The 18,856-nt window shown below is 42.9% G+C and overlaps 1 protein-coding gene across 4 annotated transcripts in view; it reads left to right on the top strand.

Annotated features, from left to right (window-relative positions):
• SH3RF1 (SH3 domain containing ring finger 1) overlaps positions 1–18,534 on the top strand; it is a 340,829-nt gene extending 322,295 nt beyond the window's left edge. For 2 of the 4 annotated variants that reach the window (XM_078677047.1, XM_078677049.1), the window contains 5 exons: positions 1,733–1,903; positions 3,291–3,562; positions 4,749–5,077; positions 9,635–9,969; positions 18,024–18,534. In XM_078677047.1, the coding sequence (XP_078533173.1) occupies positions 1,733–1,903; positions 3,291–3,562; positions 4,749–5,077; positions 9,635–9,969; positions 18,024–18,192 (1,276 nt within the window). In that variant the 3' untranslated portion in view covers positions 18,193–18,534. Of the gene's footprint in view, positions 1–1,732; positions 1,904–3,290; positions 3,563–4,745; positions 5,078–9,634; positions 9,970–18,023 lie in introns of all 4 variants that reach the window. The other 2 variants (XM_078677045.1, XM_078677048.1) reach the window with 2 other exon arrangements.
• The last annotated feature ends 322 nt before the right edge of the window (positions 18,535–18,856 follow it).

The following is an 18,856-nucleotide window of genomic DNA, read 5'->3' as shown; positions in this document are numbered from 1 at the left end:
ATCAATAATTTGTTTACTTGAAAGCATTGCATTTAAGGAATCTCAATTTGCGATTCCTTAAATGCAATTGCAATTTAAGTAATCGCAATTTAGAGATTACTTAAATTGCGATTTTTGCATTTGGAATGATGCATCCCAAATGCAAAAATACCGGTCGCAAAGGGGCAGATTCTGAGAATCTGCCCGTTTGCGACCTGTTTTTCTTTTGATGCATGTGCCTGTTAATCTTTCCCACTGCAAACGTTTCTCTGTCTGTCATAACACTGGTATTTCTTAAATACCCTAGTAATCTCTAGTTCTGTTTTTACAGCACATTTTGATGATTTCCAACTCCAGTTTGGATGTTGTCTAATTAGTAAAGCTACATAAAGTGTATTGTATAGGTAGTAACTTGTTGTCATAGCCAACACTGTATGTTTTTAGGTCTTGCCTACAGAAAAGACTTATTGTGTCCAATACGAAAACTTACTACAGTGGGCTTTGGCCATCCCATTGCTTATCACTTGTTGATTTCTTGTAAATCACATTTGATTGTTTCTTATTAAATGACTTGGCCTGGGATAAGTTTCTTTACCGTTCTTTTGATTGGACGACTTCTATCCTTTGTCTAATTACATTCAGGGAGCCACTTGTTTCTTTGTCTATCAGCACTCTGTGCATGTGTTTTTTTGCTCTCTTCCCCATGTGCTGCATCCCCACTGCAACCCCCTTAACTGTACTCTGTGTTACTACTCCCTTCCCAGCTGTCAGTTCTTTCTTCTATCCCTCCATGTTTCTCCCTTTGTCCTTCCTGCTCAGTAATTTTTAACATTTCTCATTTTCGTTTTTTCATCAAAGTCCTTCACTGCTCAGTGGTTAATTTATAAAATGATAAGTGTCAGGGCCCTCGTCAGGAGGACGCGACAGCTTGCACCATCCATTACTCCTGCCAACGCTGCCAATGACAGTACCAACACAACTAATAACCATCAAGTGTGACCGTTTATACTATTCAAGGGCCCCAAAGCTATAAGAATGGCTTGGATGGCACGCATTAGTGATTGGTAATGTATATTAACTTAATAAACTGCTGCTGTTGTGCTCATACCTAAATTTGCCAAACAGCACCACCATGTAGTAGACTGTTACAAGTGCTTGTGCTAAGAATTAAGTGCCGGCGCCGAGCACCGGAAACAACTGGCTCAAATTATGCACTGGCACGGCTCCTTTCTTGCTGCCAACTCCGCTCACTTGACCAAACTCCATCACCCACTACTCCCCTAATTGGTTGCTGGACCACCCCTTTGTACAAACAAATCACTTCAGTACACTTTCTATTATCCTTTTTTACCATTCCTAGATCGGTGTCCATCATCTTGGTAGGACGAATAAGTACAAAACAACATGGCTTGCAGGTCATGAGGCACACATGGTGAAACTCAGGCTGTCAAATGTAATGACTTGTACGTGCACATGGATGATGATGCATATATGTCACCATGCTTTTTTTTAAAACTTTGCATATTATGGGGGGTGGGAGGGGAAAAGCTGAACTCTATCAGCAAAAATAGCATTGGCAAAGCCAATAGGTCTGTAAAGTCCTTGAGACCATCACTGGTGAGTAGTTGCGCTTTATAAAAAAAATTGATTGATTGAAGGCGAGACGTATTAGCTTTGTCAATGTTTGTTTTATTTCTTTTCAGCAGGGAGGCTGTTTACTTCTGATCCACAATTATTTTTACTTCTTTTACAGGTACGTTGCTATCTACCCATATGCCCCTCGGAAGGAAGACGAACTGGAGCTGCGGAAGGGCGAGATGTTTTTAGTGTTTGAACGCTGTCAGGACGGATGGTTCAAAGGAACCTCGATGCACACAAACAAGATTGGTGTGTTCCCTGGCAACTATGTTGCAGCAGTCACAAGGTAGGTCCTTAAGAAATGCACAGCAGAAGTTTGTTGTTTCGCATTTATTAAAATAGATTTTTCCCTTAATACCTAACCCTATTGCGCCAACAGACGGCTGCTTTGAAAGATGAGACAGAGTGAGAAATGGACACCATGCAAGCCAGTGTCGTAATGAACAAATCTTCTGCAGCCGCGCAGTCCTTAGTTGCATCTATCCCATAACCAAGCAGTAGTCCTCAGTGGACCCTGCGCAGGCCGGGCTCCACCGCAGTTATGAAATGCCACGTCTTCCTGAAGCGGACAGTTATAGAGTGGGCCCTGAGGTTAAAAGAAGATGGGGTTTACCTACCCAGCTTATGATCCTTTCTCTTGGTACCCAAATAGCATAGTTCGTCTATTGTACCTGGATGCCTAAAATACTAAACTTAATGCACTGCTCTAAAGGGATCTGTAACTAGACATAGAAGGAAAACTTGTGTCTTCTTGAAGTATTTGCTCCCTCTTTGGCCCAAACCAAGCTGACAAGATTCCCTGGAGACAATTCAAGTTACAAGTTTTGCTCGGTTATTGGTTCACTCATACATTGGGTCCCTGGGCCTCTTTTTAACTAAGAGGAGTGAACGGCTTCATCAGCCAAAGTCCAGCATTAGTCTATGCCTTACAATATGTACAGCCTTTGTACAAAGCTGTATCTTTCAGGTATACCCAGGTTTTTACAGGAGCCTTCAGGCGTTCTTCCATAAGAAGTGATAGCCTGTATATTAAGCAAAGCAGGAGAGAAGAATGAAGTATTGGCAAACTGTAGGCAAGGGCTGAGGCCAAAGTACCAGGCTAAAGCAGAGTGTAGAGGAAGGATAAAAATGAAGGAAGTGCGAAGGACTGACAAGCCAACGACATTCCAAAGAAACAGGAGGCATGCTTACCAAGAGTGATGTGCTAATAAGAATTGTTAGAAACACTGTGTGCAGCCCGTGCAGTGTGATACCATTGAACACAGAACAGCAAACACACTTTGAGCCTAAAAAGGGCCTAAGCAGCAAACTCAGTGCTACTTATTTAATCCACCTCTAAAGGATGGAAGGGTAAACTTCTCCCTTGACTTGCAAGTTGCTCTCTGATCCTTGCCACAGGTATTCTCTCCACTGAGCTATCACTTGGGCAGCATTGATAATTGCTGCCCCTTCTCTTTTGCTTCTGTAGGCCCAGGCTATGCTACAATAGACACGAAAACATATATTGGCACTAATATTACAATAAAAATGGATTGACTAATAGGTCCGAATCAAAGTTACTCTGAGATGTTAATTCCAATGAGGTGTATATGTTAAGCTTATTGTCGTAAAAAATGGCAGTATGCAATGCAACGCATCCTTCAGCAGCATAAACATGTTTTTCCCTTCTCTAGGGCAGTGACCAGTGCCAGCCAAGCAAAGGCCGCCATGGCTACCTCTGGACAGACAGGGCAGGTGGTGACCATGGTGACTCCTTCCACGGCAGCGGGACCCTCTCAGAAAGTCCAGGGGAACGGTGTGGACTTCAGCAAGGTGGCGAACTCGAATGGCGTGCCGACAGCAGTCATTCCAGCCACACACATCCAGACCAGTCCGCAGGCCAAAGTCCTGATGCACATGAGTGGTCAAATGACAGTCAACCAGGCACGAAACGCAGTGAGAACAGGTAAGCGCTGCACATCTTTACTGAAAGTCGGTATTGGATTATAAACCATGCCACAACCCGCTTAATATAGTGTTCATATCCCGCCTCCTGTTAATAATTATTTACAAGCCACCTGCTGCTGGGTTTTCACATCCCCTCCTCTCCACACGGTGTTTAGATCCCCTCAACAAAATATGGATATCCCCACCCTTCCCTAGGGGGTTTATATTTTGCCATATTGTATATTTACATTTTACATACCTTCTGACATGTATATATTTCTAACTAAAAAACAATATGTGGCCATAATGCTTGCATACTTAGCGTTTACACTCCACAGCAACCTAGGTCCTGATTAAATTTCCTCCTAATGCAGATTTCGGCAGAAACTCGTTGTATTTCAAGTAATACAGTATTTGTGCATGTTGTTTTACTACTCCGCAGTTTTCCTAAGGATACATTTCACCACGTAAAACATGTGGAATTTGATCCTGGAAACGTCTCTGTTCTTAGGTTGGAAATCAGTGCCCCCACTTTCCCCAGTAGTAGCCCGTTTCATAGGGGACGGTTCTAGTACTGTGGTAGCTTTGCTTTCCAGAACGAATTATCGCAAGAGTATCTGTATCGATGTGGGAATTCCGCTCTCACGAGAAAGTGTGGGGAGATAGTGCTGAGTCCGGTTCCACATCTATGCTCACATTCCACCGGAGGCTAGTCTGCCCAAGTGCGTGTTCTCGAGTTCCACCAAACGCTCTAGGAGTGTCAATCCGAGCCCGCCTCGTCTGAGAGGGCAATCTTACAGTGAAGTGATACCACTTGTTTCAAGTACTCGAGGGAGTCGGGCTGTTGGTTTAAGCAGGGAAAGACCACCAAGTTTAAAGGGGCTGATGTGGAAGTAGAGGACGTAGATTGTTATGATTTGTCTTCTCAGGATTTGACAGTGACATTCACTCATCTGTTTCTTCCTCTTAGCGAGTGCCTGCAGAGAACTTCCTCCTCAATTTAACATTTGTGGTCTTGGGAGATGTAAATCTAGTTAGTATTTGTGAGGCAATGTTGTTTATCTCTTTCAGTGTAGTAGTACCTTAAATTACATTCTCAAGCTCTTTCTCTATTTCTCTTAGTTAAGCACAGTGACTTTCCAGAGCTCCTGGGCATAACTGAATCTTTCTGTGCTTCCTTTCCACCCTAACTTCCTGTGCAGCAGCCATACACAGCCAGGAGCGGCCAACTGCGGCGGTGACACCAATCCAGGTTCAGACCTCCACTTGCCTCATTCCTGCAGCCTCCACCGCTCCCCATCACTCAGCCTCTTCCCAGCAACTACAACCTCAGCTCTCTACATCTGCAGCCTACTTGGCTGCCGCAGCGAATATCAACAGAGGGAGCATTCCGCTGGCCTGTGCGACATCGTCCATGAACTCTTCCAGCGTTTCTTCATCTTCTTTTGATGGAGAGACAAGTTGGAGAGGTTCACCTGCCTCTCCAGAAAATGCGTTATCTGCTGCGAATTCAACAATCAACAAACAGGACAAGGTAGGCTCCAACTCTTTTAAGAATGGTATACAGTGAGTTTGTGTCCTTAGGGTCTGCACATTGTCTGAGGCTGCAAGAGGTAAGTATAGCATGTGGTATTTTGATCCTTAAAGGAATGGGGAATGTGTGGTGTTGCAAGTCTTGTTTTTATTGCAGCTGCTGCAAAGTTCTGTGAAAACTTAGCAAAAACGTTACACATTTTTAACATTTTTTTTTCAACCTATGAGTTAATTGACAATTTCTTTCAAAAGGTGAGCTGCAAGAGAAAAACTCTGCAATAGGATTAGATCTTCCAAAGTGGCGGCTGTGTTACTGGGCCTTCATGGGTAAACACAAGTGCTGTAAGAGTGTAGTCCGTTTTATTCTAGTGTAGTCAGGTGGCCCTTTTGCCCCACTCTAAAATAAGAAATGTGCGTATTTTTCAAAGTTATGTAGCAAAACTCGGTCACGCTGATCAGTTGACCTCGTAACTGTGGTATATGCTGTCCTACCAGTGACACGTAGTCCTCAAATTTGCGCACTCTGCCCATGGGACAATGTAGATGGGTATGCCGCTATTTTAGGCCTTTGAACAGTTTCATAATTAAGAGGGAAACATTTTGCATTTAATAAGAGGAATTGGAATGTGGATTCAATCTCTTTATCGTATCTTGCACTTTAAGCAGTGTATTAGTTTTAGATCTATTGTCAGCTTATAATAGACTCAGAACTTACCTGTTTCTTACCATTGGTTGCCCTAATTGTCACTCTTCATTTGCTTGATTTTAATTTGCTAGCATGTATAGGCTTTCCTTCTTCCTGTGTTGGTCCTTTCCCTGGAGCATAGCCTCTTTTATTGTGTCTTTCCACTGTTGTCCTCTTTAGCCATGCTGCAGCCATGCTGCACAGCATCGAGGATGCTATACAACATTGCTAAATACCATTGGGAAGGCCAGTAGGTGACAGAGGCGAGACCTATTGGCTTTGCCAGTGCTTGTTTTTATGACATCAGCGACTACAGTTTGTGATGCGCCAGTTATGTAGTATATCACTTCAAATACTAGAGTTCCTTCGTTGGTTTTACTTGAGCTTAATGCATTCCAGTCCGGATATTACTGACAGCCTGAAAAAAGGAAAGCATTTGTTGTTTGCTTGCCCAGGCTGTATCAACAACTAAGAGATTGTGATCTGTTTTTGCAAGCCATTAACATCAAAGTAGCTTTTTAAAACCACAAGTGTGCTTTCTGGGAATGTTTATGGGATTATATCTGTGGCACTTTTGAGAGCAAGTAATAATGGACGTGGGTTGCAGGTTAACAAGCTAATAGTGCCCTGTGATCATCTCGGGGCAGAGCGGATCTTTCTATGAAGAAGGCAAATAATCCATAACTTGGCAAATAATCCTCAATGTGGGTGCTGCGTGATCCTCGCCCTCGTCTGGTTAGATTTGCCACTGGACAGACAAAGTTGAGCACTTGTGTTCGCTCTAAAATGTTATTGTTCTGCCTCTGTTGTGTTGTGTATGAATGGATTAGTGTTTGTTTCTTCTCTTGTCTGACTGAAGGGCCCAAGAGAGCATCATTGTAATGTTACATTTGCATCATTATTAGACAATCTGATGTTTGCATCTGGCTGGCCTATGTGGCCAAGGAAAGGAGTGCCGTGCATAGCCACACTCTCCGATATGAGCGGAGTGCAGTAGCACAATTATGCTTAATCATCAAGTCTACAACGTCACTGACACATTGCACCCAATATTCTAAGGCACTAATCATGAACTTTAGTCAAAGTTGGTATTGGAGGATTGCAGCCGGTGATTTTCCGAAAACGAGACGATCCTCTTTGGGGTTTTAGCCTATAGTAAGCCCTGCTCATGGTTTTAAGACAATAGTCTGAGGAAATTCCAAGGGACTCCGGTCGCAAGGATTTAGAAATCGGTGACTTTGACTCTGATTTATTATTTAATTTCCAGGAGTTTGTCGCACCTCTTGCAGAACATGTTTTGTGAATCGGCCCCAGTATCACAAAAAGCCATAGACTAAAATGATGTTCTCCCGTGCGAGCACGGTACATTATCCTAGCATGTAGCGTTTCCAGAATGTTGTGTGCACGCAAATATGTACTCAAATTGAAGATCCGAATTTGATTGAAATTCAATCATTCTTTCGAAATAAGGAAGTTTAAGTTTATGATACTGTGTTGGAACATGCCTTTTGCTTCTAGTCACTTGTTGAATTGTCTGTGCTCCTTTCGTGTGTGTGTGTCTGTCTGTCTGTCTGTCTGTCGGTTGCAAATGTGTGTCTCAGGCATATTTACCCAAATAGCATTCAAGCTTTACATGCATGTGTTAAAATAGATCAATATTTTACTAGAGTTGATGATACAGTAAAATCTCAATTCTTATTTAATGCAGGTATCTAATCTATTATATTGTAGCATTTGTGTATCGCATTGTGTATCGCATTCATAGCCTTCACAAGACCCCAGAGCGCCTCCTGGGAGGACAAGTAAGCTGCTACTCAGATTGTTGTCTGGTTAGCAGTGTTCATTTGTAGTTTGGTTTAGGAGTGATGTTTGCTGTGGTGTGTGAGACTAAGAGGTTTGTTCAAATCATGTTTCAGTGTACTTGTGGCTGCACTTAAGCCTGAGGTGAAGCAAAGAGATCTGGGACAGGTTGTACCGCTTTTACATAGACTTTGCAAACTTACTTTACTATACCTACCATCTTTCGAAGAACCCAAGTTTGAATTTTAAAATTATACATTATACACACAATCCCATTGATTTCGCTTTCAGCCCTGTGTGTACCACTCTAATACTGGCATTGCATTACCCTCAAAAGAGGTACAAGGAACTTAATAAGAAAACTGGCCTCCTAGACTTGGTTTAATGTTCAATGCGCTACTCCAGACTGGAGGCAACCATATGCAAAGCGATCTTGGTCCTGCTCCATTATCCAACAGGGTGTGCAGACTGACAGGGACCAAACAGCTAGGCCCCATCCCCTCTCAACAGGAGCACAAACCAACCCAGACAAGTCTATCATGGCCTTGCCGGTCTGTGGCTTCCTGCTGTCGCTCATGGCTCCAGGGTACCTCAGGATTTTGGCGCCCTACATATGTGACTGTACTTGACTTGACCTCGAACATCTGTGTCGACAACCACTAAATTAAAAACAACGACCAGGCGTAAGGGGTTCATTAAAAACTGCCCACAAACACCTCATGCTTTTAAATTATTGTATGGCGTATATGACTTCTCCTTCTCATGACCTCACTAGCTACCTTCTTCCTACCCCTCCAAGTAGCCTCTAGTGTGTACTAAGAAAACACTGACCTTGCACAAGCTAATGTAATCCATGAAAAATTGGGGGGTGTATATATATATATGTGTGTGTGGGAGGGGGGCTTGTCTATTCACCCTTCTTTCTCAGTTCTCGTCGCGCAGTTAAGGAAATTCATGTAATCACTTAATGCTCAATAAATGTTTTCTGTGCTTTGGAGAATCTCTGCACTGTTCATTTGGAAAAGCAACTTTTGGCCAGCAACAAGCTGATGAAATCTGTCAGCTCTGAAACATTTCTTTTCACAGTGGATAAAAAACATCAAATGCTTGCCACATTGTGAACAGCATAAAAGGGTACCTTGAGATTCGTACCTTCAGAAACATCTCGCGTGCTTTGCTTTGCTGTGTCCCCAGCGCCCCACCGTCTCTCTTTATTACTTTCTTCTGTCAGGTTTGCTGTTGGATCCACGAGGAGTTATCGCATGCATTATAGATGGCGAGCGGTGGCTGGACGGCGAGTGGGGTCCTGTGAAGTTGTGCTCCTTTCCCTTTTAATTAGATCAGCCCTGGTCTGGTGTCTTCTCTGCTGTTTCAGCAGAGTCCACCAGAGTAGTCCTCCCCGGCGGTGCCTTCCATTCGGAGAGGCTCATTTCCCGCTTGTGTAGCGTATATTTGAAGTTTCACGAATCCTAACTGAGGTGGTATACTAAGTAAAGTATTTGTCTTCGAATTTAATCCACACAGTTCAATAAAGTTTCAAGGACACATTTTAAATATACAAGAAAGTGAGTTCACAGCTAGTTATGCTTTTGCAGAAAAGTGCAGCGGTGAAGGACTTGAGCGATGCTTGCTTGGAAGAATCCCTTTCATGATGTCAAGATGCCCACCTTGCTCTTGATCTTTGGGACCTAGTTTCAAGACCTAGTCACTTCTCTTAAAAAACCATTTAGCAGTTGTATTGTTCCATTGAGGAAAGCCACTCAAAACGACCACTTTTGGAATGTGGCATATTGGAAGGTTTTATTCAAGAGCTTGAAACGTGGAGTCCTGGGGACATGGAGGGAAGTGAAAACCGTGCATGATGCAGAAGTGGCCCAATCAGAGGACTCGTCTGCCTCTCACCAGGGGACCCTGTGTGTAACCCCACAACATTTCGTGGCTCCCAGTTGGTCTTATGAGCTTTGCTTGTGCCTCTTTAGAATTGGAAAATTGGTCTGTGAGAGGGGAGGCTACTTTTCTTATGATGTAATTTCATGTATATTTCCCTAACTTTTGATTTATTTCCCTTTCCAGAAAGAGAAAAAGGGCCTGCTAAAGTTACTTTCTGGAGCCTCTACCAAGCGCAAGCCTCGTGGCTCGCCGCCGCAGTCGCCGACCCAGGAAGTGGAACAAGGGACAGTGGAACTGGCCCTTCAGGGCGCCGTAGGACCTGAGGTGACCGCTGGAGTCAGCCATGGCCGAGCAGGCTCCTGCCCCGTGGACAGTGACACTTCTGCAGCTGCTCAGGAGACTCTCCATCGAAAGACAAGCTCCTTGGACACCAGTGTACCCATTGCTCCACCGCCGAGACAGCCATGTTCTTCTCTGGTCCCAGGTCTGAACGATCCCAGGCCGGTTGTTTGTGAAAGGTAAGTTTACTTAGAGTCAACCCATAAAGTAAATAGGTTCCTACTTTGTTCTTAATGTAGTTAATTCAGAATCAGTTTTGTAGCAATCTCTTAACTGCTCTTACTGCAACCCAGCTCAGTGGTACTTACCTTAGTGACCTCAAGAGGATGAAAGGCAGAGTCAGTCCTGGTGATGTTTGAACCTTCGAATCAGAGGTCAGAAGCAGTGGACTGCCAATTCGATGAGCTATTTTACTAGACTGTGTACTGAAGTAGCCTAACTTATAATTATAATGATGTCCATAATTAATCTAACGCGAAGGTGGGCTTTAAGAATGAGTTCTATACAACTTGGTGAACTGATCCACTATTGAGTCACACCCAGGCTTCAGTGTAAGGGAGCAGTACACTCTGAGCACCCATTAACAAGCTATTGCACATAGACACAGGCTGCCAGAAGCGCAACAGTACATAAAGTCAGCAGGTCTGAAATGTCAATATCTTTCTTTCTTATAACATTTCATGGGCCATACAGGAAATATTTTAGTCTACCCTACCAGACAGTTTTTATTTGTCTGCAAAAGATCTTTTGTGGGCCATACCAACAACTTTGTGTGCTTAGTGCCCACACACTGCTTACCTTTCGTTGGTTTGAAAAATACTAAGCTGTTTAAAGGTAAAATTCACACGTTACCAAAACAATTAGTAATAAAACGACACTGCGAAAATACATTTTAACAAGCATAAAATGAAAGTAGAAATAAAAGCAGTGTTTGGCATGAAGTGGCCTACTTTTTAGGTAGATACGTCCAAGTAAAAGGCCATCACTCACTGGGCAGAGAACCAGTACTGAAGTGTCCTGACCCATTGCCCCACGCTGTATGCTGTGGTGAGTGGAAACATGTCAATGACACTTGAATAGACCAGTGGATGAAAAGGGCTGACGAAAGCCCTTATATATGTATTTATTCATATTTATACGTATATATTTCAATTAACTTTTTTGGAACAAGCCAACTTAAAGCTGGCTGTAGACCAGTCCTAAAAATAGTTCCCCAGCAATTTTTGATCTGTATACAGCTTTTGTGGTTCCATCTAGTTACGTGGAATTGCATAATCAGAATATGAGAGCTGTTTCTAACCACCTTTTCATAGTGAAATATGTTTCATTGTCTAATGTTGCAGGATCCACATGTGAGAATTTTTTTCCCGTTTTTAGATTTCTGTTGGCGTTGGACTGAAATTGTTTTCTTAATCAATTTTGTTTAACCCATTCACTGCCAACCTCGGTAATGCTTTATTACGTCCGGTATAGCATTTCTTGTTAATTTGTACATATCATTCATTTTGTAGGGCGAACATCAGTCCTGGGATGGGCTCAGAATGCACTCCAAAGACTAACTATTGCATCTGCATGTTCTCTTAGTGGGGTGTAATCTTCCACCACAGTGCAAACCACAGTTATTGCAGTAAGGAAGTCAGCCGTATTAAATGTTTTTGGGTTAACAGGAAAAAGCTGCAAACCGAGAGGGGTGTATATCATGGAAAATATTTTAATATTCGTGCGAATGTGAAAATATGACATGTTTTAAAATGAACTTTGTGGTTCAATATAGACATGTCAGTCATTTCACAGTTGGAGAATCAAATAAGTATGTAATTTTGTTACATAGAAAACCAAGGTATTTATTTGCGTAGTCTGCAAGTGGAGTAACTTGTTGACAAATGTTTCGGTCTTTCCTGGATGCCAATTAGGCCTTCTTCTTTCAGGACTCCAGATTAGCTGTTTTTAGAAATGGCTGTTAAATGAATTACTTTTGACCAGTTTGTGTGGACCGTTTTGCTATTAATTCACAGTCACGTTTCTTTTTTGCAACTGGAGAATTTTGGATATGATGTCTAGCAGTTTACTAAATGGTGCCTTGATTAGACTGGTGGGCCACCTAGAGCATTGAAGGGGCTACAATAAGGACAGGTTGGTAGCGTTCCACAGTTTTTTTCTAATGCCTTTGTGTGTTTGTTGATTAAATGAGAATTAGTATCTCAGTGGAGAATGACTTTAAGACCTTGTGTGGAGGGTATTTTAATAAAATAGAGTTGCCGGTTTGTGGAGATAAGTTAGTCAAAGTTCAGGCGCACACATGTAGTTGATTATTGCTTCCATAAGCTTGGCATCAAAATATCATTAACTGGTGAATCAGAGCCATTTCAACCATTCGGTGATCTCATCTTGTGGTTCGACTAGCATGCTAACAATTTACTTCCAGCCTTGTCCTTTTATGGTATATTTGTGTATGTCTGTGGGACTCCCCATGATTCATCTTTTAATTCACCACTGTCGGGGTCTGTGCGGTTACTATTTTTCGCCACACAGGAAAACAAACGATTGTTCATAATCCCTTAATGTAGTTGTTTAAATTTTTCTGGGCCGAATCATGATTGCTAGGGGAAACACTTTCTGCCAGAATAGTTGCTGATTAATGTTTTTCATAAAGGTGGGATCATGGTTGTTGTGGCTTTAAGAGGGCCCGCTGGATGTAGTGTTTGTGTTTGAAGGCATTTGTCCTGATTGCACTTACAGTGTGCACACTGTCTCTAGAGGTCTCTTGGTGGGGGTTGTAATAAGCCCCACGCAACCTAGAATAAGTGAGTCTTCAAAGCCCGTCCTTCCTTACGCATTGAACTGAGAGCGGCGTACTTCGAACAGTAAGGAATTCCAGATGTGAAATCCCTAAATGAAGAAGGCTCTACCAGCCTTGGATGCAAGCTTCAACCAAGGAATGTAAAGGAGGTAAAGGCCACTACTTCCTAAGTTTGAATGTATTTTGCGAACCAGTTCTGATATACCACAGTTTGACGTTAATTATCCAGGGACCCAGTATAGTCTCCTTTTAACAAAAGTGACGAGACCTCTTTTATTGAGGTCCTAGTTTCTAATAATGAGGGTACTCTCTCATCTTCTGTTCCCATGAACTAGCTTCCTTATGATGGATTCCTCTTGCTTAGCTGGAGAACATGTGAATAAAAAGAAACCTTAGTATGCTAAGGTATCCCCACGAGTTGAATAACCACCGCTGTGCACGCTGCCCACCTCGAAGGGCTCTTTATCAGCCTGCTCCATGTAACCCTGGCAGTGGTCCTGTGCTGTGCACTGGGGTGTGATTCGTTTCCCTTTAACATTTTTGTGTTGCATAGTCTGGCTGCTCATCACTAACTCGTTGGAGAATTAAATGGACTTATTGGGGCAGCGACTTTACAAACATAGCTGCATCCTTAAGGAAACACAGTTAATCCTTTAGCAAACACAGCACTTATACGGTCAGTTTCTTGGCATGTACATTTGTTTACAGGGAACCTCTTTTCTGTCCATAGCAGAGCAGATTGACGATGATTCGGCTTTGTAATGTTCAGAATTACCCCACAGAAGTGGAGTCCTAGGGCAGCAGAACCACATTTTAAGCAGCAATCCTCACTTTGCTCTGTAGTGGCCACTAGGCGACGTGACTTGCTTGGTGTGTTAAAGTCAAACAAATCCAGAATTAATACCTAAACTGTTACACAAGGTGCGTTACTTTGAGCAGTTCATGAAATCCTTCTCTTGCAAATTAAACATCTCTGCAGAGAGTGAACAATCCTGGGTCTCTAAACATAGGGCTTGCAGAAGATGGAACTGTGTGGAGTGCAGCCCCTCGCCAGGATGATAGTGAGGAAGTCTATCTCTGCTTAAACCAGACCCATAAATGGACGACGTGTGAGCCCTGTGCAGTCTTGTGCAGCTCAGGGCGATGTGCTTTACATACCAGTTTAGCTACAAATTATTTGCTCCATGGCCTCATAATTAATTTGCCAGCCTCGGGTATAGACTGTTGTTTTGTACAGATATCCTGAAGTGATGATGTTCAGATTTTGTACCATGCTTGTAGGAAGAGAATAGCTAGCTCGGAGAGAAGCCCTTACAAATAGAGCGACATCGCTATCCGGGATACTGCTTACGTATGTAGCCTTTGCTACGAGTAGAGAGCAGAGCCCCGTTGGTTTTGGTTGGCCATAGTTCCTTATGTATAAAAATGTGTAAGCTTATGGGTAAGAACCATTATCTTGGCTTATGGGGTTGAAAAATCTCTTAATTTGCATGTATCCTATAAACTACATCCTGAAGGACGTTGGCAGCCGGAGAATTTGTTCCTCATCCAAATGTAACAGATGTGTGTATATATATCTGTTTAATGGGGGAAAACCTGTTTGTTTGGGGATTGTAGTCCACCAAGGTGCAAATGAAAAACCCAAGAGAGTTATGCCTGAGGGCCCCACTGCCTGTTGCCCCAGCTCCTCAGCCGAAGTTAGAAAACAACAAGACATGCCTTGACTTCTTTCTGACAAGGAGGAAGACGGAAATTTTTGGATTGTGCAAGTCAGGGCCCAAAGTATTTCCAGAAGCAGCGGGTGGTTAGATGTGTCAAAAAAGGGTGAAACATGACAAAGAATGGGGATTGTTTTTGTTTCGCTTTCAACCACCAACTGAACTAATGATGCACCTGAAGAAGGGCGGGAGGCATCAAGGTACTTGGTATGGCTTTGTTTGAATGGACGTTAATTTTGATTATTTCGTCCTTTATGGACAAGTAGATAACGGTTGGCAAGGCAAGTAAAAGGGTTTGATTGCTTTACTAACGTTGAAGGTCCCAATAATATTACGGATAGTGATTTTAAAGGTGTATTCTCCTTTTTTTGTTTTTTGTTCTCCTTTTTGTTAATTAGAACCGGCTTCTGAATAGTTTGAGTTCAATTAAACAGGTACGACCGATTATTCATTAGCTACAAACAGCATTTATTGTCATGCATTTATCCCCACTAATCTACAAGTAAATATGAATACAAAATAAATAAAAGTGGTTGTTTTGTGGTGTATTTACAATTATGACCGAGAAACATGGTTCTGGTTCAGTATTATGAGGTGGGTGTGAAAGAAATTGTGTGTTTTAATGAGGGCTTATAAGGGGTATCGTGACCTCCAAACATTTTTTTGTTAGTCTAGTGCTCAGAAGCCCTTCACCTTCTGTGATTCCTCCATCCATCTAGCGTTTTTAGACCATGGGAATTTTCTGATTAATTGCCAGTAATATTATTCCGTGTCACAATCTTCATAGTTACTTATTTTTTTAATGTACAGTGCGTTATACAGCAATTCTGCCATTTCTAAGAGCACTGCACATATCATAATTTTGTGACAGATTGTAATATTATTTAATTTACTGACGTAATTTGCCAGATTCCTTACTATACAAGAATGAGCCCCTCATAGGACAGGAACCGTGACTAAAAGAAGGCTGGTGTGGTATCCTCTGAAGTTTGTCAAACTCAGTAACGTGGCTGGTTGGTCTTTCATCAACCAGCCCTGGTGCCTTTCCTCATCGAACAAGATGTCCCTCTTGAGCTCATATTACCTTTTAGAAGGATTTTCCCCCCTTCCTTATCTCCTTGCTTCTTTATCCCTTCCCTCGTTTCCTCTGCTCCTTCAAACCTTTTTCTCCCCTCCTCCTTTCCACGCTGCTTTCTTCCCTCCTGCTTCTCCCCTTCTGTTTTCCCATCCTTTTCTCATTACACCTTCTACACCGCATCGTTTCTCTTTCAAGAGGTGCAGTAGCCAGTGTGGGAAACGAAGCCGACTTCTCCTGGGCACTTCAGCCGTTTTATGCAAAGAAGGGAAATTGCTTCTAACATGAAATCATATCCCTTTAATATTCTGACAGCATCAGGCCTAGGCGTGAACTTAATGGAGACAGGGCTTAGATTAAATGAGTTTCTGAGTGCTTGAGGCAGACGTTTAAAAGCAGAAATCGTTGTGTGCCCCTTTCTCCTGCCGCTGTAAACAGGGGTTTCCATCAAATACCTCATATTAATTCATTTTATAGCAATCTTCGTGAAACCTGTTCCGAGGGTGACGTGGTGAACGTTACTGGAGACAGACCAGACAGAAAGCGGCGGTGGCACACAGAACATCAGGTTTGATGGAAAGGGAGCTTTATTTTACGAGGTGATATTTGAAGATTGCGCCTATAAATTGATGGTGCGGTGCCGAATGAGAGTGGATGGGGGCGTTAGCGTTCCGTACCAGTTTATTTCATGAAATAGGCAATAAATAAGACCACGGAAAGAAAAGGGAATCTTTAGCCCTGTACCGTAGCATAGTCTGTGTACAATTTTGCCCTTTTTATAGTTACAAAGTAGGAGAGGCAGTAGGGTAGCAAGGATACTGCGGCACCCGGTGCAAGCAAGGAAAATGGTGCCTTTGGTTGCGGCTGGGGTAGTGATGTACACCAATTATGAAGTTTCCATTGGTAGCTACACCCTCGAGGATGGGTCGGCATGTGCCATCTTTAAATCCAGCCTACCTTGGAAAAGTCAGACTATTGCACACCTCCTCTTGCTGGCCAGGCTTGTTGTGCTGCATACCCATGCATCAAGCAGTGGTTGGGTTGCATAAAGAATCTTGTTTTTATTAATAACGTTTTTTGGGTGTCGACCATGGGCACAACAGGTTGATGCACAAGTGATGCGTTTAACCAGCAATCGCCAATTGCTCACATCCGCAATGTGTGGCGAAAACCTCCAGACACAGGTAAATAAGTGGTTACCCCTGACATAAAGATGGGAGCAAGAACTGAAGATCTCGGACTGTGGGACTCTTCGGATTGGTAACATTTTGGCGCTTCGGTTGCCACAATGAGTGGTGGACAGGTCATAAAATGGCTCGCACATATAGAATATTCTGTGATCTTTTTTAGGGTTTGTGATGGACCGCATGCCTTTTAAGTGCTGCCTAGGGTCGGGTAGACTTGCTATCAGTGTGTGATTTGTGTGTCATTTAGGACCACGACGAAACCAGATATCAACCTTGTGCTTCTTGCCAACTGAAAAATCCGAAACAACAAGCATTGGCAAAGCCAATGGGTTTCGTCAATGCGAAACCTATTGGCATTGTTAATTTTTTTAAAAAGATGTTGCACAGCAGTGCGGGCTGCCGAACAATATGGCTCAACATATATAAAAACAAAACGGTATGGCGCGGCCAGCGTTGACTGTTCAAGCACGCTTTTTGTTTGTCTATTTTTACCCCATGTTGCACAGCAGCTCGCACTGCGGTGCAACATGTTTGAAAAACATTAGCAAAGCCAAAAGGCTCCTCCGCTTTCATTAGTTTTCTTTGCACTGTGTGCTATTCAACATTGCACAATCAGGGTCAAAAGCAGTTTGCTCCGCAGCATGCTCCTTATAAATGAGCATATCTCTGTTAGTCTGTGCATGCTTTGTTAGTCTGTGCATGCTTGGATTAGCCTCTTGCATCCGTGCTTCTGTGAGAATAGACTGTTTTGTTGCCATGGTACTGGTTAGCAGAGCTGGTGGGGATCTGAGCTCAGGGGGGTGGTGTCCCTGTTGCTGGTGGGGCTTCATATTGCCTTCTACTTACCCATCCACTACAAGAAGTGTTAACTCTTTATCTTGCAAAGATCCTACAGAGAATTTGCTGTCTCCAATGTGTCTCTACAGTCAGTGGCGGCTCGCAGAGATAACACTGTGAGGCGGTGAGGCGGGCGGGTGGGGCTGGGTGGGGAGGTAGTGGAGTCCTACATACGGCGGCAAAGGTGAACGTAAATAAATACCTGACGTCATATGTCGGACTCCACTACCCGCCCCACCCAGTCCCTCCCCCGCCTCACCGCCCAAAGCGTTACCTCTGCGAGCCGCCACTGTCTACAGTGTGCAGCTTTTGATATGGACTACAACACACTATATTCAGTCATAGCACGTGTAGGTCACTTGATGCCCCAACAGAAGTTATTATTCAATGGATATGCAATCTGTAAGATATGAGCTATTTATTTTACGCAAGTGTGCACTCTTTTTTTATTATTCAGGGCCTGTCCTATGCCCACAAATTGTGTGCATTTATAGCGTTTTTAGCTGTACTAACATTTGCAAGCTCCATCATATACATCTGTTGTACGCACACTGGGTGTAGAGACTGCGGTTTCTGGTTGGAGTTCAGTGCAACTAAGATTTCTTTCTTTTTTTAGGTGCAGAGTGGTGGTTTCGTATCCTCCCCAGAGTGAAGCAGAACTTGAACTTAAAGAAGGCGACATTGTCTTTGTGCACAAGAAGCGGGAAGACGGCTGGTTCAAAGGCACCCTACAGCGCAATGGAAAAACTGGTCTGTTCCCTGGAAGCTTTGTAGAGAATATCTGATGAGTAATAGCGGCTTGTTCTCAGCCTTCTCAGTTGGTCTTCTAGGATGCAACGCGTGTGGCATCTATAATGTGAGCACTAGGTTTCCTACAGCGGAAACTGCTGTCTTAACACATGCTCAAGCGATGACTGTAACAAAGGCGAACATGACATTGATCAGAGGCGTGTCCTCAAGCACAATTAAACCAGCGAACAAAGATGGCACCCCTGGCTGGTCTATCACTCCGGATTCTAAAGTGTGATTCGTGCCTTGTACTGTTTCATTTGCTTTTTATTATTATACTGGAATTTTTTTTTAAAGATTATCTAACAAATAAAAATTGTTTACAAGGTTGTAACTAATAATTTATTTGTTTTTTAAAGCTTGAAGTTTTCTATGTAAAAGGCCAATCCTTGGAATTATGATTTTTAACAATTGATTTAATTTATAACATGGTACGTAAGGAGAAGCTGGATTCTTTCCTTACAAGGCCTTACCTCTGGCACGGAGTTCCCCTTGTCTTAATTGTAATTACTCCCCTCCGTTCCACCTATCGTTCATGCCCCCAGATTGTCTTATGAATTTTGTAGCTGTTTTGAAAGGATTAGTATTGTCGACCTGTGTTGGTGGAACAAATAATGTGTATGAACAGATAACTACATTAGAAACTGTTAATGTTTTTTT

This window comes from Lissotriton helveticus, chromosome 2_1 (assembly GCF_964261635.1).
Source record: "Lissotriton helveticus chromosome 2_1, aLisHel1.1, whole genome shotgun sequence".
In the NCBI taxonomy this organism is placed as follows: domain Eukaryota; kingdom Metazoa; phylum Chordata; class Amphibia; order Caudata; family Salamandridae; genus Lissotriton; species Lissotriton helveticus.
The sequence above is the reverse complement of the archived record's forward strand: the minus strand, read 5'-3'. Positions and strand labels throughout refer to the sequence as shown.